The 23700-nt window shown below is 36.6% G+C and overlaps 2 protein-coding genes across 3 annotated transcripts in view; one reads left to right on the top strand and one right to left on the bottom strand.

Moving 5' to 3' along the window:
• LOC126975674 (luciferin 4-monooxygenase-like) overlaps positions 1–21301 on the top strand; it is a 36545-nt gene extending 15244 nt beyond the window's left edge. For both annotated transcript variants that reach the window (XM_050823670.1, XM_050823671.1), the window contains 8 exons: positions 4240–4386; positions 6645–6795; positions 9820–9954; positions 11062–11199; positions 12225–12305; positions 18263–18409; positions 19624–19789; positions 21103–21301. In XM_050823670.1, the coding sequence (XP_050679627.1) occupies positions 4240–4386; positions 6645–6795; positions 9820–9954; positions 11062–11199; positions 12225–12305; positions 18263–18409; positions 19624–19789; positions 21103–21230 (1093 nt within the window). In that variant the 3' untranslated portion in view covers positions 21231–21301. The remainder of the gene's footprint in view (positions 1–4239; positions 4387–6644; positions 6796–9819; positions 9955–11061; positions 11200–12224; positions 12306–18262; positions 18410–19623; positions 19790–21102) is intronic.
• A 1324-nt stretch (positions 21302–22625) lies between these two features.
• LOC126975669 (luciferin 4-monooxygenase-like) overlaps positions 22626–23700 on the bottom strand; it is a 32160-nt gene continuing 31085 nt past the window's right edge. Inside the window, exon 11 of the mRNA XM_050823661.1 lies at positions 22626–22826. Coding sequence (XP_050679618.1) covers positions 22696–22826 — 131 coding nt within the window. The 3' untranslated portion in view covers positions 22626–22695. The remainder of the gene's footprint in view (positions 22827–23700) is intronic.

The following is a 23700-nucleotide window of genomic DNA, read 5'->3' as shown; positions in this document are numbered from 1 at the left end:
CCGAAGAAGCTGGGCGTCATCAATAGAGCACGGCAATACTTCAAGCCGGCCCACATTCTAGCGCTCTGCAAAGCACAGGTCCGGCCACACATGGAGTATTGCTGTCATCTCTGGTCTGGCGCACCCCAGTATCTGCTCGATCCATTTGACCGCGTGCAACGTAGAGCAGCTCGAATTGTCGGGGACTCAGTGCTCTGTGAACGGCTGGATCACTTGGCGTTGCGTAGAGACGTCGCTTCATTGTGTGTCTTCTACCGCATCTATCACGGGGAGTGTTCCGAAGAGCTGTTTAACCTGATTCCTGCCGCCGAATTCCACCTTCGCACGACACGCCACAAGTTAGGATTTCATCCCCACCATCTGGATGTGTGGCGGTCCTCTACAGTACGGTTTTCAAGGAGCTTTCTCCCTCGTACTACAAAGCTATGGAATGAGCTTCCTTGTGCGGTGTTTCCGGGACAATACGACATGGGTACCTTCAAAAAAAGCGCGTACACCTTCCTTAAAGGCCGGCAACGCTCTTGTGATTCCTCTTGTGATTCCTCTGGTGTTGCAAGAGAATGTGGGCGGCGGTGATCACTTAACACCAGGTGACCCGTACGCTCGTTTGTCCTGCTATTCCATAAAAAAAAAAAAAATCTCTCACCAAATTATCTTTGAAGTATGCCTTCCAATAAAAACAGAATCATCTAAATCTGTCGGCGCTATATTGAGTTATTCGTAAATTTATTATCCACTTTGCTATACGTTTGTATAGCAAAACTTAAGACCTTTTATGGTTTTCTCATGGATTCCAGTGTCAGATCTGGACCAAATTACAATGGGACCATTCGGGAAGCACCAGTTATTGAATAAAAAAGAATTATCAAAATCGGTTCTCACAGTCGAAAGTTTAGAGGTAACAAACATAAAAAAAAATACCGACGATTTGAGAACCTCCTCCTTTTTTGAAGTCAGTTAAAAAGATGATTGCCTCATTCTTTGGTCGGAAAGGTCATTTCGCGACAGTTGTGCTAGAAGATGGAAGGACAGTTACTGCAGACTGGTATGTCAATCGCTGTTTGCCTGTTATCTTGGAAAAAATTCGATAGCAACGCCCTCGAAGCAGGATCCTCCTTCACCACGTCAATGCTTCAGCGCTCTTCGCAAAACGGACTGTTGAATATTTGACTATTGCAGGTGTCGAGATAACGAGTCATCCGCCATACAGTCCTGACCTAGCGCCCTGCGATTCTTATTTATTCCCAAGAACTAAAGATAAAATTCAAGGTATTCGCTTTACGAGTCCCGAAGATGCGGTGAAAGCGTACGAAAATGCTATAGAAGAGACCCCTAAGCAAGAATGAGCCCACTGCTTTTCTCAGTGGTTCCATCGAATGCGATGATATGTAGAGAGGAACGGAGATTACTTCGAAAAACAATAAAAGTATTGGAAAATTTCTACATTAATTTTTCATTTTCTAAATATTTTCAGTGTTACCTGGATATATACTAATTAAGCATATTGATTTTATTTAAAACAAAATTGAACATGAACAAAAATATGAACGATGCGGGACTGAATTGAGAGTTGAACATGACATATATACAAGATTGTCAACGATACGTCACTCGAACGGTTGGCTCAGTGGAAGAACACTCGCACGGAAGGCGAGATGTTGCGAGTTCGAGTCCCACATCGTTTATATTTTTTTTTTATAAATTTAATTTGTGTAATTAGTTCAGAAGCGAGGGTTACCACTTTAAAATAACAAATTGTTTAGATTTGCAGGAGCGACATCTCAAGTCAATTTTCTAATATGAAAAATATTGGGGTTGGGCAGGCTATCAACTGTAAAGTGGATCCTGTATATGAAGCCACAACCTGAGAGTTAAACATAATATTATAAAAGATTTATCAACGATACGTCACTCGAACGTCAGTGGAAGAGCACTCGCACCTGTGCTCGCAAGGAGCGTCACGGTCACGAGTTCGAATCCCGCATCGTTCATAAATTTTGTTTTTAAATTTAATTTGTATGGTATTAATTCTTATCCAAATAAATACGTTATTCATCACAGTATTTAATAATAAATAAAATTGCCCTTTACATTTCAATGAACATCTTAGGAGATGATATTCTAGTTTTAAATTCATAGTGTAGCAAATAATGATCAAGTACTGCGCGTGCATTTATGATGTGCAAAGCCGGCGGGAAGGGCGGTGGCTCCAGTTAGCTCTGCGAGAAAGGAACAGAATTTGTTTTTCCAATATATGTTGCCGTATCGAGATCTGGTTCGGGTGAAAATCAATATCTACTTCTGCCGGAAGAAAACAAATCTAAAAATATAGTGTACGCAACGTCAACTTTTACGTAAACGAGGTCGCGGACTATATGTAGCCTTAACCCGAAGTAACAATTCCACGCCGACGAAGTCGCGAGCTTAAGCTAGTATTACAACATAGTATAAAACAAAGTCGCTTTCTCTGTCCCTATATCCTATGTATGCTTAAATCTTTAAAACTACGCAGCGGATTTCGATGCGGTTTTTTTTTATAGATAGAGTGATTGAAGGGGAAGGCTTATTTGTATAAATAACATCCATTAAATAGTGGAGAAATACTGTTATTTTTGAGGTTTCTTATGTGATGTCGTAAATAATAAAATTTTCTCCGCTTACATTGCAAACGCAGGCTGAGCCCTACGAGATTTATCAAAATAATGTACTAAATAGTTAGTACACTATACAGTGTACTATTGTACACATTAAAAAGGTGTACAGAAGACTTCGCTATGGTATATGTTTATCTCTAATGGATACCCCACAATAACATTTTTTTGTCATTTACTTTTTACGACAAATAATGGCTAATTTTCGAAGCAATTTTAACCAATACAGCATTAATCCTTATCTGATTAAATACCTTAAATACATTGTTGATTTACTATAGATCTATATGGCCCTTTGTAGAATATGATTTAAATGAATATTTTCAAAGATATTACAGATTAAAAAATTGCGAGACGTAGTGTATGCGGTGGTTCCGGCCGGCCGGAGCGGCGGGAGCGTGCCTATAAATAGGCGAACGGACGCGTTTATTATCGGAGCTCTCAGCGCGACAATGTATCAAAAAGTAAATAGGTAAAAATATAGTGTATGAATTTAGATATTCCAAAGATAGCAGGAAATCTTCGTGGTTTAGGGAAAAAATAATTGTTTTACTCTAAATTTATAACGTGCGGGCCATGGGCAGAAATGAATAAATCAAAACTATTGTTTCGATTTTAATCATTTTTTCAGTGAATGACATAGGCAATATATTTTATAGCCGTGCGAAGCCGGAGCGGGCCGCTAGTAATTGATATTATGACGAATTGCTTTTTCAAGACGTATCGTGATAATACAATATATTTTTCAACACACTTGCTTGTAAAATGAGCCTTATTACATCGCTAAGGCCATAAACGTAACTATAACAGATTCTACCGATGTAGTACTATATACTAGTGCATATGAGTATTATTCCTACCAAGTTAAGTTACTACTTTACTTCAAATTATATGAGAGTAAACAAAGTATTTTCAATTAAACCGGATAATATAGTTATTTTTGGTAACAACAAAGAGGTTTTATGTCGCTGAAAATCGATTTAAATTTTTAGAATACATAAGTGTGTCCCTAATTAAGACGAAAAACCATTTATATATAATTCACAATAATTTGTTATAAAATGCATTTTATAAATAAACTAATAGTTTTGAAGTTGACTGTATGGCTGTATGTAATCGATCACCTTATGTTTGTCGCGTGCAAAAAGAAAACTTGGGCGCCATATCCCTTTTTTCATATTTTGTTTGTATCGCATTTGTTGCTGTGTGCTAAATGTTGTACAAATTTAAAAATTTTCTTCAGAAGATGCAGCACAAAATGTAAACGAAATCCTAAATACCTACAGAAAAGTACTTGACTGTTTACGATAATTTTTAACAATGGAAGAGCAATTAAACGATCTATGCAATACAATTGTTTGTTTTTTCCTATCAAATGTGTTGAAAATATCCGTATAAAATTTGGGAGCAACTTACTCAGCACACACTCGGCTGACTTACGCCCTCGACTACGGCTCGGGCTGCAATCCACAATCTCCTGTATAGAGAGCAATTTAGATTACTTGTGTATTAAGAGCACTAGTTTTTGTCATGCTATTATATAACTGTACAATACATTATGAAGTTAAAATAAAATTAATAATTTTAGAGTTTCAGTAATAGATGTGGACACAATTTCTCCATTTCTAATTAGCACCAGTGGTACAGTCACTGACAAAATGAAGGTAGCGGCATTCAAACATCAGACAGTCTTCGATAAATTGCTTGACTTCTCAAATTATAAAAAAATCGATATGTAAGTAATTTTTTTATACATTTTCATAATTTAAGATGTACAATTATTTGAGCATAAATGCCGTATCCAAAGGATTGGATGAAAGCAGCGCAGGACCGATCGTCGTGGAAATCTTTGGGGGAGATCTTCTTCCAGCAATGGACTCTTCCAGCTGATGATGATGAAATGCCGCATAGAGTAGATGATGTCATATGGTGATGCTAAGTGGTATCAGTTACCCATGTACGTCCCACAATAAAACATTAAGGCATAGTTCCTTGAAATGTGACTACTCACACTACCTGAATGGAAACTTTTTTACCGACAAGTAAAAATAACAAGCAAAAACATTTATTATGTATGTAAAATCAAATCAAATCAAAATCACTATATTCATGTAGGTCACGGAATGACACTTATGAATGTCAAAAAAATGGAATCTACCGCTACTTCGTAAAGGGTTGAGCAAATGAGAAGAAGTAGCAAGAAACTTATTGCCACTCTTTTATATCAAGATTTACATTTCCATCGATTTACAAATCATTTCAATTACAATATAATATGTAAAATGATGCAACAAACATACTAAAACGTCAAATAGTCAATGCCTTACACGAGAAAGTCCAAAAAGTAGATGTAAATTATTAGAAAAGTTATTGAGTACAGTAGCTGCATCATCCACACACACCATAAATACATAAAGGTATTCTGTGAGCATTCTTCTGAAACCGAGTCTCCGGCAACAGGATCATCCTGCGACCACAAGCAGCGCACGTTCACGAGCATGACGCCAGCCATCGCCTCCCTCAACCATATTTTAGGGAAGGGGATGACCCATTTCATGTCGCCGCCACAAGCAGAAACCTGTTACGAGAACTCAAGCAAACAACAATAAAATAATCCTAATCTACATATCATGCAATACTATACTGAGTGGCTATATGTACTAGTGACGACCCATTCGTCCCTCGCGTATCTTCTGCCATAGTTGGCACATTCAACCTCATTTAAAATGCAATTGTATAGGAAATGTTCGAACCTAAATAGTTTTTGATCCCGATCATTGCAATTATAGTTGAACATTTTGCTGAAATTTGAAAAAAAAAGCTCAAAGCTGGTGTACCGTATGTGGTACACGGGGAGCGAATCCGACAAGTTCGTGTACACTATGAAGTACATGAGCCCTGTATTTTTCTATGGACTCTGGAACCTTGGACTAATCCAAACTAAGTATGTTGTGACCTTGTGGCCAAGGATCTAATATATTGAAAAAGTCAAAAACATGTCGTATTTTTTTTACTGTTGCCGTATAGCAAGACAAAATAAAACAGTATAGAAAATAATTTTATTGGTGAACTTTATGTTAGAAAAATATCAATACAGTACATTTTTTTATCAAATTAAATTACGTTGATACCCTGCAGGCTTCGGCGACCTTCATCAAGGAGGTGTTGGTACCACGCATTATCTTCGGATAAAACCAGATTATTTTTGCCTAAAGATTAAAAAAATGTGCGTTTTATAGCGACAAGCTTGAACTTAAAGAATTTCGAAGAATTAAGAATTAAGAAGAAGACCTTGGTGATCCTGTATGTGATCCTGGTGTTCTTCCCATGCTGCCATCATCATTTTCAACTTTTTATTGATCCAATGATATCTTCTTCAACATCAGTTTCATTTTATTCATCTTCTAAAATTCTTCTTATGTCTTCGTCTTTATCTCGTCATTTAAACACAACAACAACAAGAGTTTGAGTACAGCGTACTTATATGGGTTACACAATATGCAAAAAGTTATTAATGAATAACATTAAACATACAACATTTTTAAGATGTATTCATCTATTAAGTGCTGGACATCTCTTTATTGTCATTGTGCATCTTAACAATTGCTCTTATGTATTATAAGTATGTATTATATATATAATACAAATAAAATTTGAAAACAAAATTTTATGAATGATGTGGGACTCGAACCCACGACTTCTGGCATTCCGTGCATGTGCTCTAACCAACTTATAAACTATAAAGTAGATCCTGTAGTTGAAGCCACAACCTGGGAGTTGAACAAAGCATACAAGATTTTATGATGATGCGTCACTCGAACGGTTAGCTTAGTTGGTTAGAGCACTGGCACGAAACGCCAGAGGTCGTGGGCTCGAGTCCCTCAGCGTTCACAAAATTTTGTTTACAAATTTTATTTGTGTATTAATCCTAGAAGTGAGGGTTATCACTTTAAAAAAACATAAGTTGTGCTCATATAATGTTCATTATTTCAGAAAAAATTACAAACTACTTCATGTATCTCCTATAAACTGGGTGTCAGGGTTCGGCTTAGTTCTCGGCATGCCAGCATTAGGAGTTTGCATACTGCAAACATCCGTACCTGATAATATAGATATAATTATTGAAATGATCAACAAATATAAGGTAATGTACTTTTGTCTCCTTCTTACTTTTTTACCATCTCAAATTCATAGTTAACTAAGTAGTATTATAACTATAAAATGTATAAAACTTATGAATATTTAGCGTCACGCCCGAGGAAGTACCACTCTCTCATTCAAAACCGTGTGAATAACAGTCGAGTTTAGTAATCTCTGGAATAGGGTAACAAAGGACCATCCCCTCTGTGAGGCACCATGCGACAAGATACCTAAAACACATGCTTTTCATAAAAACTATCGCATATATAGCATATAGGAGAATTAAGAATTTACACAGACGGCTCAAAAATGGCTACTGGAACTGGTGCTGGCATCTTCTCACAGGAACTGGATATACACACTTCCATACCCTTGGGCACACACAGCTCCATCTTTCAATGTGAGTGCGTAGCCATCAAGGAAGCCGCCAGCGCAATATTAAGAAGAAAAGTACATGGCCACAGAATCAGAATTCTTTATGACAGTATGTCGGTACTAACAGCGCTGAAGGGTACCTACAACTCAGCACTAATACACGAGTATCACCAAACCCTTGAACAAGTTGCCTCTTATAACCGGGTAACTCTGCAATGGATCAAGGGACATAGCGGTTCGTTGGGAAATGAGCCACTGCCCTTCAGCCAAATGCGCTCATGGATACGCTCTCTCACCAACGACCTACACAACACCCGATGGGTGAATGTATCAAGCTGTAGACAGTCGAAGGAGGCGATTCCTGCACTATCGCCCAAACTGACACGTAGACTTATCAGCCTCAACAGACATGACATCCGTATAATGGTGGGCACCCCAACGGGTCACACACCACTAAACAAACACCTCTTCACAATCAGCGTAACGGACAGTCCTAAGTGCTGAGGCTGTCTGGACGACGACGAAACGGTCGCTCACGTAATCCTGGAATGTGCGGGGGTGGCCAACCAACGGGCAAAAACCTTAACCAATACGAGGTCGCTCCAGGAAGTCTGCGAACACCCCAGGAATGTTCTGAACTTCTGGAAAGAGCAGGGCTGGTTGGAGTAACATTACTGCTCGCAAAATGGTCCCATGCTAGTGGTCTAATTGCGGAAACAGGAGCCCCTATACCATACCATACCAACAGTCGAGTTTGCCATAAAAAATGGTATTTACAAATTAATGTAATCTAGGACGATATCAGACATAATAGTTCTGGAGAATCCATACCTGGACGTCCAGAATCGCAACACACAATACACACACAGCGTTGTTTTTGAGTTTCCTACTTTGTCTGAACTTAGCGAAAGAGTTCGAGGGGTTGTCATAAGCGTCTATTGCGGAGCTGCCTTATTCCCTTATTCCCGAGAAATTATTAAAATGGATCACTAGCTTTTGAGCTGATCGGAGCATTAAGCTTATTATAGACGACACATGCTCAGACTTAAAACCCATCAACACTGGTCCCTGAAGGCTCCTTTATATCCCCAACACTGTTTATTTTGCATATCAATGATATGGTGCAAATCAACGAAATGGAGTACGAGTTCTTCTAACACCAGGTGGTCCTACATTTTTCAGTATAGCTACGACAATCGGACCAACCTTCTTTCTAAAATCTAGACTGCTATGCAATTGCTATTGCTATGCAACGTTTGCAATGCTGGCTTAACTTAGTCTTGTTAAGCTTAAAGAATAGGTTGTTGTCCTTACTGAAAACTCTCCATTTGTCGAATCTGCATTGACATAGAGTGACATTTAGTTCCGTATTCACATGGAAGGGAAGGCCAAATTAGAGTACTTCAATTCAGGCCACCACCAGCAGTTACTATAACACGCAAATTCAGCCTGATATTTAGTACCATTCTCATCACTGGGTCTGGGCTGACCCAGGGACATCAGCTTCTTCATGGATGTGGCGCTGCGCAGAGATATAGAGATTGTCTGCATCCACAGCAGCATATTTTTCACCACTAGATATTAAGGTAACAATGCGAATTCCATCCGCATCACGTTGATGTCTGGAATTCTACAACTGTACGATCTACTAGAAACTTTTTGCCTTGCAGAGTCATTTTGTTAATCTGCTGGCTACTGTATTATACCTAACCTTACAACTTCTCAAATGCCACCGACGCATATACGACGGATATCAGCACCATATTGATATCTGGTGCTGATATCCATTTGGGGCTGGTTTTTTATTTCTATCGGGTGATCTACGTGCCCGTTTTCCCTTTCTAATAAGAGAAAACATATTATGGAGTTATGGTTCTGAAAAAACACGGTCATGGTTTTCGTAAATTTGTTTAAATACAACTCTAATCATAGAATTATCAAATTGTTTATCTGACTTGCGCGACTTGATGTAGCCCGTAGGGCCTAGAGGCACGGATAATGTACAAAGTTCTATCTTCGCGCCTCAATACGGCTAATGGAAACCCAAGCGCTGGCAGCTATTTCGGTCAACGGATCAGCCTAGCTATCCAATGCGGACTAATCCTGTACCACTGATTTCCAATATCCACTTAATGGGCAAATGGCATCCGCAATCTTTTACAATCCTACTGAGTCTTGAGCTTACTCTTTCGCTTTGCGTTACCAGGACTTAGGGTGCCCAAGTGTCTACATATACAAAAGCTAATTAGCTAATTTTATATTGTAACTAGCTGACCCGACAGACGTTGTTCTGTATATAATAAATATAATGATATTTTTACATGAATTTGTCAATAACATCAAAAATTACTGCGTAAAATATGCACCCTGCTGTCGTAATGAAATTGTTTCACAGAAGAACTGTCAAACCGTGCGTCAATAAATTCTCTCATAGAAATTATGTATGGACACATCAAAGGAAAAACAAATTTGTTGTTTTGTTTAATTTAGCAGCATTTTCCTATTTATTCACCTTTTAAACCTTCTCTGGACTTCCACAAATAATTCAAGACCAAAATTAGCCAAATCGGTCCAGCCGTTCTCGAGTTTTAGCGAGACTAACGAACAGCAATTCATTTTTATATATATAGATTTAAGATTTATTTGTTTTCAGCCAAATAATTGTTTCATAAATCCTACAATAGTGTCAGCACTTCTACGACGAAAAGATGAAGTCGATTTAAGCTGTTTTATTACAGTTATCTGTTCTGGATCAAAACTGCATCCTGACAAATTAATTGAACTTCGGGTATGAAAATCTTTTTTAAAGCTAAGCAAATTTTGCATTATTTAGACTTTTATTAAAGTTTAAAGAGAAATAAATAAATATTGCAAATTGCAAATAAATAAAATTAAAGTAAGTATTTATTAATGACGCTCAAATTATACATGATAAAATTTATAAGATTATGATATTACGATAATACCCATACAGCTAAAATAATATTATTTGGATTTTTTTTTATGGAATAGGAGGACAAACGTGCGTATGGGTCACCTGGTGTTAAGTGATCACTGCCGCCCACATCATCTTGCAACACCAGAGGAATCACGAGAGCGTTGCCGGCCTTTAAGGAAGGTGTACGCGCTCTTTTTGAAGGTACCCCTGTCGTGTCGTCCCGGCAACACCGCACAAGGAAACTCATTGCACAGCTTTGAAGTACGAGGAAGAAAGAACTAGACTAGGTTTTTATTTAAACACATTAGGGTTTACATCCGAAACTTTTTCCCCAACATCCGGCGTTTCTCAAGGATGTCATATAGGTCCTTTTTTATTCATAGTTTTTATAAACGATACATTAGATTATATCAAAAGGAACCACTTAATCTCTACTGGTGTTTTAAAAATATATCGAACAAGTAAATAGCCATCTGATGCTACACTTTTTCAGTCTGATTAAGATTCAATAACAGATTATGTCACAAAAGTCAAATGAGCCTTAATGTAAATAATCATGTTTATCAATTCAATTTACTAGAAAAAATATTCCCTTCGTATACAGCATATCAAATATACCACTGAAAAAAAGAAAGCTTTCACCAGTTGACATGGTGCAAGTTTAGGAGATCTAATGGACAAAAGCTTAGAAGAATATAATTATAGATAGAAATTGCTACCAACTCATGGAAACTTCTAGGATTTTTGATTGATTTTAGGCACATCCTCAAAGTAAAGGTGTTCTTTATAACGTTTTCATTCGTAGTAAATTGGAATATGTATGCGGGCAGCATCTAGTTATCCTTTAAAATAATTGCTTTAAGTGTGTGGAGACGTGTTGAATGATACACAAAATATAGTGTGCGTGAGTGCGTTGTGTAACTGATACAAATACAGATTTTAACTATGTTATTTTAGAGTTGTTTACAAGAAGGTACTGCTATAACTGACGCGTACGGACAAACAGAGTGTCTGGGTGCAGTTGCGATGCCAGTACAGGGAACCCCCGTACCACTGGGCAGCTGTGGTAAATGCCTTCCTGTTTATACTATAAAGGTAACTAATTATTAATTAATACAAAAAGAGCCCATATCACCGTTTGTATTCGAATATAAAATTGTATAAATGATGATATTAATGTCATTTTGATAAAATTAGATAAAATCAAAATAAAAATTTATTTACCTGTATGACTATGCATTTACAATCATTTACGAAACTCTCCTGGTAGATTTAGATAATCGTTCTTAGGAGAGAATCGCTCATTGCAAGTTATACAAAACAAAATTAAAAACTAAAAATATTGAAGTTATTGTCTCTAGTGACTTGGATTATAAACAAACAAAACCAGTTCTAGCCGGCCTGGAACCCCGGCCGATCGCACGCGAAATAAGTCATTGATTTTAAATAATATATTTAAATCAATTATAGTATTTTTTAGTTCAAACTTTTAAATACACCTTGTCAATCATTTTAAGAATGTTGTAAATATAAAAAATAATTGCGTGTGTACAAAGTACAAATGTCAGAAGTGAAACCTGCAGTGTGCATGAACCTCTAAACTGCATATGAAGTCCTGGTACATGATGCTAGGATGACACATGATTTCAACCGCTATGAAAGACTACTATTACTAACACCGCTACCATATTTATGTTCTCCTGGTGTCTATGCAGTTATAAGTCGTGCGTTTGACATAAGAATATATTAAGGTATACCTACTCGCTTTATACATAAAAATACAATAGTATGCATATTTCTCTCATAGTCTCATTCTTTGCCGGCTTCATCCTACACATTTTTGTATTTTTGTCTCTTACCTGTCGTTTTTTCCGTTGCATCCGGTTTGAAATCACAACGATTCTAAATAAGTTTCACTTCAAAAAAATATATTTAGTGAAACACAAAACGAGCAGATGCCCAGCATGAGGTCACGTATGTCTGCTCGTAACAGTAAAACACGATATTGTATATAATAAATATATTTAACAATGATACATCCAAGACTCTTTTAAAAGATTTTTTCACGATCGAAACTGTTAGAATTCCATTTCAATTTCAATGAAATTTTTTCGCTACAGCTTATTGATCCGGACACTGGAAAAGAAATAAAAGAAGCATCTGTTACTGGTGAGATGTGTGTGAAGGGACCTATGTTTGTGGTAAGCTTTAAGATAATAAATATACAGACAACCAAAATCATAATACCTGAAATAAAAAAATAACTACGTTTAAAAAAACCGACTTCAAAAACTGAAAAGTATAAAATAACTTAATAAAGATTTAATTTAATATACCTCGTATGCAAATCTTTAATATTAATAATATATTACCTATTGATAGGGTTTAATTCGGTGCCTGCCCGCTTGGATTGTCTTGTTCTAGTCGAAGCTATCCCGCTCAGTCACGCATGGCGAGTGTAGGTACCTGATATTACATTTGGATTGGCACTGACTTCAAACCTAGCAATAAGTCGTATTTTATTAATATTAAAGGTATCCAGGTTTGCATTAGAGTTTTTGAAGTTGTTTTTTTTAAACGTAGTTTTTTTTTTTTGCTTTTTAGTTTCTGCAACAGGTTGTTTTGTAAACTACAGTCTGCTACTGTCATATTATATTAAATAGATTTTTTTTAATTAACTAATAACTTATACTTGTTTGACATCGCGAAATAAACATCAATTCGAAACTTTTGTACTAATGATATTATAATGAATTGCTTGCCGTGAAATGCAAATTTTAGTAACATTTAACAGTATATTTTGTGAAAATTTTCCATTTATAATACTAATTATTGATAAAAAAATACTTTTTACATTTTAAATTGAGAAAAATTTTAGATTGGTCAAAACGGATGTAGTAACTACATTCCGAATCGGATTCTTTAACCAACCAAAAATTTAGGCAAAAGAGAATAGATATCTTCCAAGAATGATACGTAAAGAAATTGAAGTTGAAAAACATCCAAATTTCGATAGAGGAGACGGGCTAAAATCTAAAACCTGGCATTATTGGATGCTGATGATCTCTAAATTAAAACCCAAAACTACACATACCAAAAAAGGAGAGGACACTGTCAGTAAATTTTGCCAAAAACAATCTGTGTAAGACAAATATCACCTGCGAGGCAGGAAATGGCGCCTAAACTTTACGATGACATCTATGAAAAATACTATGTCGACTCGACAGTATTACTTACAATCTTAAAATACTAAATTGTGTTAATAATTTCAATGTTTTACATTTAAATGCTCAGAGTGTGCCTTCTAGCTACACTGATATGCTTGCTTCATTTGATTGTAATAATATTCATGCAATTCTAGTGTCTGAGAGCTGGCTCAAACCTTGTCTTCCTTCCACTTCCTACTCCTTACCGGGTTTTCAGCTTGTCCGCAATGACCGTACCGGCCGAGTCGGCGGCGGTGTTGCAATATACATACATATATTCGTGAACGATTCTCATATTCTATAATAAGTGTATTTCCTCAGCCACCCCCCGGTGACTCTGCGGAACATCTTGTACTTGAAGTCAGCATATCACACTCCAAAGTACTATTGGGTGTGTTTTACAGTCCATTGTTAGGCGTTGATTATTTTAGTTCATTTGAATCCATTCTTGACTGTCTTACTCCATGTGATCATAATGGGAGATTTCAAAACCTGCATGTACAAAGTTAATCATCGCAGCAGAAAGCTCCAATCAATAATTGACTCCTTCAACTTGCAGTTACTTCCTTTAATGCCTACTCATAACCTACCTAATTGTGAATCATCGTTACTTGATCTAATAATTGTATCAAAAAATAACCTTGTACATAAGCATGGTCAGTTCACCTCAGTGCCTTTTTCATATCACGATCTGGTATTCTTGTCATATAAAGTTCGTTTACCTAAATTAAAACCTCAAACAGTCTGGCTACGTAACTTCAATAATATTAACATGGATCGTCTCAACTATGATGTTAGCAATATCGATTGGACTGTAGTATATAATACTGACTCAATTGAAACCAAAATCAGTTTTTTCAACTCTCTAATTTTACAGCTTTATGACATGCATGCGCCTTTTAGACCTGTTAAAAAGAAACATCTTCCCGCTCCTTGGCTCACAGATGAAATTAGAACATTAATAAATGCAAAAACTCGGGCATTAACAAAGTACAAAATTAGCAATTCTAGTTCCGATCGAGTTAAATATAAAAGTATCCGAAACCGATGCAACAGAATATGTAGGGATGCTCAACAACGTCACATATTTAAATCAGTCGATAATCCCGATCCTGCTATAGTTTGGAAATTTTTAAGATCACTTGGTGTTGGGAAACAGCAACAAACAGTTCTTCCTGCTTCACTTAACGTCGATTCTCTTAATAGGCGCTTTTCAAGGTGTCCTGTTCTTCTTGATCACAATACAAAGCAAACTACACTAAATACTTTCTCTAATTTCATGAAACAAGCTCCTGAAACTTTCTTTTTCGTACCTTTTACTGAAAGTGATGTCAGGAATAACTTACTATCTATTTCCTCAAGAGTCATAGGAAGCGACTGTGTAGGCCGAAACATGATTATTCCAATTATTGACATTCTTCTTCCTATAATAACCCACATCCTTAATTTTTCGATTAAATCTAATACTTTCCCAAAAACATGGAAAGAAGCTCACTTAATTCCTTTACCAAAAATTTCAAACCCTCTGACTTTTCGCGACTATCGCCCAATATCTATACTCCCTTTCCTTTCTTAATTACTGGAACGGTTAGTTTATAAACAACTTAGTTATTTCCTTAATAAATACTGTCTTCTAAGCCCCGTGCAGTCAGGTTTTCGTCCTGGACACAGCACCGAAACCGCTTTGGTCAAAGTTACCGACGATATTCGTCTCGCTATGGATAACCAACAGCTTACTATCTTAACCTTACTTGATTTTAGTAACGCATTTGTTTCTGTCGAGTTCGACATCTTAGTGAAATCTTTATCTTCTTTAAATTTATCAGCAGAGGCCGAGAGTTGGTTCCATAGCTATTTGATAGGGTGACGACATCGTATTAAAGTTGCGGATATACAATCATCCTGGGTTGATGCTTCTGCGGGAGTTCCACAGGGAGGTGTCCTTTCTCCCTTGCTTTTTTCAATATTTATAAACTCCATCACTAGTAATCTAAATTCTTCTTTCCACTTATATGCTTGGCAGACGCAACTGAATGAAGTAAGTAAAAAAGTTTTCTCTGCACATGGATCCCTGCGCCGGTTACGTAATCTTCTCCCAGTACCTAGTAAAATATGTCTTGCGCAGACTTGCCTGCTCTCCATTCTTGATTATGCAGACATTTGCTATCCCAACCTTACCGAGGCTCAGCTGGATAAACTCAAACGCCTACAAAATTTATGTTTTCGCTTCATTTTTAACCTACGTAAATACGATCATGTCTCCTCCTTCCGAAAAAAACTCAACTGGCTTCCTATACGTCTACGTCGCAATTCCCACATTCTACACCTTTGATTTGAGCTACTAGGGTCTCAGCATGAGCTTTCGTTGCGCTATGCTGCGAAACAAATACTAAATGTTCCTTTCCATAAATCTGATAGCTATCACTCTTCTTTCACCATTAATGCCATTACTCTTTGGAATCAACTGCCGCTTACTATCCGTCAAGCACAATCATTAGCATCCTTTAAAAATCAACTAAAAAAACATTATCTGTCCTCTATTTGATAGAATCTATCTGTATGTATCCACCAACATAATTCAACAATTCTGAAATGTTAATTATTGTTCCTACTTTTTACATATTTTACTTTCTTATAAATTTATCTATATTTTAGTATAGTATATATTATGTGTGTCTATATTTTTGACACTTCTTACCCTTTTAATGTACTGCCTTTCTCTTTTATTGTATTACAAATGGTTGCCTGGAAGAGATCACTATATAGTGATAAGACCGCCATTTGCACCATATCATGTAATTATGTATGTTAGTAATTTTTTTTTTTTAATGTGGTGTCAAAAAAGTTTAATAAATAAATAATAAAATAAATTAAATGAAATAATATAACAAAAATTATTAAAATATAAAAAAATTAAAAAAACTGTGCGGCGCGTGATTCCCTGCTAAAAGGATCTGACTCAGTACATAGTTGTCTTAGTTCAGAAGACACCAACACAAAACTGGTTTTCAGCAGCCCCTCGTGACAATTGGAGTTGACAGATTCTGTAGACTTCCCTTCGTAATTATTATTTCTTGGCAAAGGGAATGAATGAATATCCAAATTATGTTGATTTGGTCTTATGTTGAAAATTATAACGAAAGTTATTAAATTATAGTATAATTTGTACGTAAATGTATATAATACCTATATAATAGGTGGCATTAGGCACTATTGTATATAAATGAGTTTTTAACACTCATCGCCAATTTAACATTTTTTTGTTAAATCAGCGATTGTGTGGTAAAGGCTACTATATCACAAAATGAGCTGAGTTTCTTGCGCCCGTTCTTCTCAGGTCTGAGGCATACTACACACATCAAAAAAGTCTAAGCAACATGTAGGTACCTAATAATTTAAATTTTAGGATGGTTTTTTACATTATAACGTTGTATTTTATTTTTAAAATAATATTTCTAGGGTCCTATGATGTAAAAATAACAGCTGCTGTCTTTATTAGTTCTTTTAAAACCAGAAATTAACAATATTATAATATACTGCAGAAACTAAGGTACATAAGCAACTAAACATTTTTTTAACAAAATGAAATTTCTTAAGAAAATGAATTTATTGTGAAAGAATAGGAAAATTTAATACAAAGCATGGCCTCCTCAGTTATTCAGAACTTGTCGGCAACGATTATTCATTGAATTAATGAGACTGTTTATGTCATCTTGCGGTATTCGCTCCCAGTGAAATTGTAGCAAATCCTTCAGCTGCTGGGTTGTTGTCACTCCGTCCAAGTCCTTCAAGACGTTCTCCGTTGCCAAGTATTGACTGGTTCGCCGAGCTGTATGTGAATGCGCATTGTCATGCATTAACGTAAAATCGGAGTCAAAGGTTTGTGCAAATGGATGGACATATGGTCTGAGAATATCCTCAACGTTATTTTCAGCGTTCATGTTTCCATTTACAAAAACAAGCTCAGTTCGCCTGTTCTTCATAAAACCCGCCAATGCCATAACTGATGAGCCGCTGTTTGGATGAACTTCCTGAATGCACCCGAGCCTTTCAGTATTTCCGGTACAATACAATAAGGGTACGGTTGACGGTACACTCGTACCCTTATTGTATCAGGCCTAAAGCCGAATCGCGACTCATCGGAAAAGATAATTTTATCCCAATTTTGCTGGGTCCATGTTACATCAACACCACTTGTATTTTGTAGCCTCAAACTTATCTCTCGAGCGGTTAACATCGGCTGGCGTCTTGCAGTCAGTTCTATCAGTCAGACCAGTACGGTCTTGCCGAGTGGTTGTACTCCTTTTACGGCCTGAATGCTGTTCAGCGGATTCCCTTGTATTATTGTAGCGCTGCCAAAGACGACATATAACACTTCTATGAATGTCAAAATGCTGAAATTGATTACTTCCCGCTTGCAACATCCCTACAGCTCTTTGCATTTCATTTGCCGTCAAATGACGTCGCTCCATGACGTAAAGAATATCTAACTATTCAATTTTATCGCTAACTTTATTTAAATGGTTGCTAAACTTATTAAATCAAGACTAAACGTAGCAACAAAACGCACTTAAATTCAAACAAATTCCCTTTCATTTAATTTTATGAAAAAAAACAAAACCTAATCGAATTTTGTTTTACAACCAGCCAGTTATATGTCACCAATAACAAAAAAGTTTACATACCTTTGCACTTTGAGTGAATAAAGACTTAGAAATTAATTAATATAAATGGTAAATTTGTAATATCATGCATGTTGCTTACTTTTTTGATGTGGGTTTTTCGAATGGGTGGTAGTTTTTGACGTTTAATTATTGATTTTAAATATTATTTTGAATTTGAATATTTAAATTTGAAAGAGTTTCTCGCAATACATGAAAAACATGCATGAACATAATACTTGTACCAACCTGATTTGAATCTATTTATGTTAATACTTAACATATTTTAAGGGATACGTGAATGATCCTGAAGAAACAGCAAAGTCGTTCACACCGGATGGATATTTTAAAACTGGGGATCTGTTCTACAGAGATGTCAATGAATTCCTCTATTATGTGGATAGAGTTAAAACTGTTTTAAAGTACCGAATTTATCAAGTAAGTTTAATTTTATATTACGGTGGTAGGATCTGTTAAAAATTTCTATTAACTGTAGACTAAAACCAAGAGAAAAGTTCTTTGGGTCCAAAAACGTAAAGCAGTTAGAAATTTTTTTCGGAGTTCAAGCCTTCATAGCAATGTTTAATTTATAAGTTCCCACGGAGAATCGAACTACCGTTTACACTTGCGATGATTGATCATCATCATCATCAGCCGGAAAATGTCCACTGCTGGACAAAGGCCTCCTCCAAAGATCTCCACGACGATCGGTCCTGCGCTGCCCTCATCCAACGTATTCCGGCGATCTTGACCAGATCGTCGGTCCATCTTGTGGTGGGCCTACCAACACTACCTCTTTCGGTACGTGGTCGCCATTTGAAGACTTTACTGCCCCTATAGTCGTATGTCCGTCAAACAATGTGCCCTGTCCACTGACTTCAGTTTCGCAATCATTTGGGCTATGTCGGTTTTGGTTCTCCTACGGATCTTCTAATTTCTGATTCGATCTACTCAGGCTTGATTGTGTAACTTTAGCAATAACAAACATATTAAAGTACCTGTAAAGCAAAAAATGTCTTGCACCATTTGACAATTTCCATCATGATGCAAAATTGAAAACCAGATTTTATGACGTTTAATTATTATTAACATTTTATAGGATTAGGATGATAAACAAGCATAAGGGTCACCTGATGGTAAATGTTCACCACTACTCGTATTCTCTTTCAACTCTATAGAAACCAGAGAAGCGCTACCAGCGTTTGGGGTGTACGTACGCAGTAGCGCGCAAGATAACTCCATAGAAAGTTTTTTTTTATGAAAATAAGGGACGAGAGGAGCAGGACGTTCAGCTGATGGTAATTGATGCGTCCTACCCATTACAATGCAGTGCCGCTCAGGATTCTTGAAAAACCCAAAATTTCTGAGCGGCACCACAATTGCACTCACTCACCTTGGGCTTAAGATGTTAAGTCTCGTTTGACCAGAAATCGCACTAGCTAGTGCGCTGTTCAGACCGAAACACAGTAATGTTTACACAATACTGCTTTACGGCAGAAATAGGCGCTGTTGTGGTACCCATAACCTAGCTGTCATCTTGTGTTGGCCAAAGGATCTTTCCACTGGTAATGGTGAACGTGGAAGAACACAACAATTCAGTGTGTTAACCAATGGAAAAATAAAAACTTGATCTTGACTTAAATAATTATTAGATATTACCATCTGAGATTGAAGACTTAATCCGAACAAACGACGCTGTCCAAGACGTGTGTGTACTTGGTGTTGAGGATCCTGATGATGGCGAGCATCCAGTTGCTTGTATAATCAAGAAAGGCAATAGGCAAGTCACTTCCAAGGAAATAAAAGATCTTGTTGCCGGTAAGATATAAATTTAAATCAGTTATTCAGAAAGGGCTCGCAACTTAAACTTCTTAAACAAAATAAAAAAATGCTATACAAAAAAAAAACATTTAAAAGTTCATCAGATAGTATATGTGTAGTAGAATTTAAGAAATTTCTGGACTTCTATCTATTGGCGTGTTGATATATTTATAATTCAAGTAAATAAACAAATATTTAATATTTAAAATTGCAACATTTTTGTAATATCAACGATATTAATGTATTTTTCGTGGCAACTTGGGCTGCTCGCGCTTAGGACAATGTATAGCAAGTATGGAGATAGCAATATGACTGGTATTAGTAAGTTGTTGCTTGAGTTGTGTGATATTTACCTTATATTTATATTCAAATTCAAATATTTTTATTCAAAATAGGATGTGACATCACTTATTGAAAGTCAACAACTACCATCCATTCCAAAAAGAATGCCTCAGACGTGAGAAGAAGCAACAGCGGGCTTTTTTTTCAACACATAATATGTTTACAAAGTAATATTGTACAATTAAACTTATTATTTAATAGCCCGAGCGGTTGCTCCATTCCCAATCGAATCTGGTTGCTTTTGACAATACCACTCATAAAATTATGAGAAAACTAAGAGTGTTATTCAGAAATATTGTATAATTTCTTTCAAAAACTAATAATTTTAACGCACATTTTAGTTAGGTATTTGTGATTTTCTCGTTCTTCTGACTGTCTTATCATCATCAGATTACCTACTTTATAATTAATATAGTTATACACTTAGATTAAGGATTGTTCTCCGCTGCGCTCCAACTAGATACCGCACTAGCTAAGAACAATAGCTTTTTTATTACGGCAACTATTAGATGCTTGTGTGCGTGGCATCTTGACACTCAATAGCATGTTTCTTCTTTTCTTTCTGTTAAAGTAACCTTTACCACACAAACATTTTTTTACAATTCTTTTGAACATTTTTGGGATCTTGTTGTAAAAGCATATACATCGCCCCACAAAATATTTACTAACTCGACTTAGTCTAGTAGTAGGCAGTTTAAGTTTGTCTGTTCCTGGTGTTAAATTGCGGTTATGACAGTCTAGCAAATTCGTTTATTGTCGAAAGTAACTCAAGGTATCAAACTAAGATTGCCTAAATGTTAAGAGAAATTTCTAATAATCTTTCATTTCTATTTATCTATTCTTTGCATTACTCCTAGAAAGTAAAGTTATTTTTATATTATTTATTGCAAAAATCCATGGATCCACTTGCCCGTTTGCTCCGATAATTAAAAAAAATAAAGTAATCATAAAAAAAAAATATCTTACAGCGAAACTATCGAAAAATAAGCAGCTGCGTGGAGGTGTTTTGTTTCTTGACGAACTCCCAACTACTTCTACTGGAAAAGTGAATCGAAGGAAACTTCAAGAAATCGTGCTGAATGCTAAAAGAGAGTAAATATTTACAGAGCAATCAATATTTTGTTTGAACGAATGTACTCGTAGATTAAATGATGATTTAAAAAAATATGAGTGATCTTTGATTATAGTGACCAAAAAAAATTCAATTCATAATATGACACAAACAAATATAAGATAGTTTTACGGCTGTTACAATTTTCAGTCTATCTCTTACTTGAGATGAAAATCGTAACTATCGGTGACTTTTCTGTCCCAATAAACTTATCAACGGTAACTTACCTTAACCGTGCATGCTGTCTGTCAATGGGACGACGTATAGCTTACCAGTGATATAATGTTTGTATGGAAATTGCGATTCACGCGGCCCAATATAAAGCGATAAGAGTGACTTATGTAGGGGTATATTGGGACAGCTTCAGATTATTGACAGCTAATTACTGACAGTAGAAGGTAGTAATTTATCACTATCTGTAGATAGTATTTTGGGAACCGCTGTTAGTTAAACCAAATTACTTTCCTACAATTATTGACGTAGGTATAGGTAAGGTATTTATTTACGGCCATTCCCAATATACTATCTACAGTTAGAAATAAATTACTACCTTCTACTGTCAGTAATCAGCTGTCATTAATCTGAAGCTGTCCCAATATATCCGATAAGTCATTCTTATAAATTAACTTCTATCGCTGGTAAGCTATACGTCCTCCCATTGACAGACAGTAATCGTCGATAAGTTTATTCGGACAGAAAAGTCAACGATAGTTACGATTTTTATGTCAAGTAGGCCACAACCGGAGATAGACTGAATATTGGGAACCGCCATTAAAGATTTTTTCGCAACTTGACGTCTGCTGTACGCCTATCTTAGGTTATAATACCTTGGGTTCTTGTGAGCCTAGTGCCAATTGGCTAATTTTACATACAACTTTTGAAGATTTGCAGGTGTGTGCAGGGTTTGGTCACCATGTTTTCCGTCACCGTAGAAGCGTATAAACGTACATATGAATTCCAATAGCCGATCACATTGGGACGTGGAGAGCGGGAATTGAACAAGCACCTACCGGATTAAAGGTACTGGCGCCAACTAACCATTGCCCCACACTATTATTTTTTGAACTAGGACTTCGTTTTTTTTATGAGAGGGTGTCGTGGATGTACACACCCAATTTAATGCTTCACCATCAGTCTTGACCAGATCGTCGGTCCATCTCGTGGAGGGCTTACCACCACTGCGTCTTCCGGTACGTGATCGCCATTCGAAGGCTTTACTGCCCCAACGGCCAAATGTGCCCTGCCCATTGCCACTGCAGTTTCGAAATAATTCGGGCTAGGTCGGTAACTTTGGTTCTTCTATGGATCACCTCATTTCTAATTCGATCTCGCTGGTAAACTCCGAGAAATGGTTTAATGCTTACTGTCTAATAATTAAAATTATATTTAATTCATAAAAACTTTATTCGTTCTAAATTATGTAAATTAATAGATATCAAATTCAAGTCATTTATTCCACTTGTACCATTTCGCGAGCAAGCTTTGCTAGTTTCGTTCTGTTGACCTTCATTGATGGAGTCATCGGCAGTTGCTTTAAGAACAGAACCCCACCTCTTAATTGTTTTGTATCAGTTAATGAATCTGAAACGTTAGCAAATTTCATGATTATCATATCAGTGATAAAACGTCCACTGACACGCCCTTGATACGCCCTGCCCATTGCAATGCAGTGCAATTCAGGATTCTTGAAATACCCAAAAATTCTGAACGGCACTACAACTGCGCTCGTCACCTTGAGACTTAAGATGTTAAGTTTTATTTGCCCAGTAATTTCACTAGCTACGGCGCCCTTCAGACGGAAACACAGTTATGCTTACCTACACATTACTACATTACTGCTTCACGGCAGAAATAGGCGCCGTTGTGGTACCGATACTCTAACCAGCATCCTGTGCAAAGGAGCCAAATTCGTTATATACGAATTTCGCGCCTACCACATACGAACTTTATTCGCGAGTATTCGGTTTTCATTTATGACAATGCATCTTCTTTTATGTGGCCGCCACACCAGAACTTCAATTGAAAGTAACTTCAACGGCACCCACGATCTGTATCACTGAAGAAACACAAAATGCCGGCCTTAAGTAGGTAAAAACTTATAAAAAAACTCTTATGAAGTTATACATACCTGAATACACCTTGAAAAGAAAATTCATTATTCTTCTTTTTTTGTCGAAGAGAGGACAAACGAGAGTACGGATCACCTGATGGTAAGTGATCAGAGCCGCCCACATTCTCTTGCAATGTACGCGCTTTTTTTGAGGTACCCATGTCGTATCGTCCTGGAAACACAGGAAGCTCATTCCACAGCTTGGTCGTCCGTCGAAAGCAAGGCAAACCGCAATATGGAGGAACGCCACACATCAAGATGGTGGGGATGATATCCTAATTTGTGGCGTGTCGTCCGAAGATGGAATTTGGCGGTAGGAATCAGGTCAAACAGCTCTTCGGAACA

This window comes from Leptidea sinapis, chromosome 37, assembly GCF_905404315.1.
Source record: "Leptidea sinapis chromosome 37, ilLepSina1.1, whole genome shotgun sequence".
NCBI lineage: Eukaryota > Metazoa > Arthropoda > Insecta > Lepidoptera > Pieridae > Leptidea > Leptidea sinapis.
The sequence above is the reverse complement of the archived record's forward strand: the minus strand, read 5'-3'. Positions and strand labels throughout refer to the sequence as shown.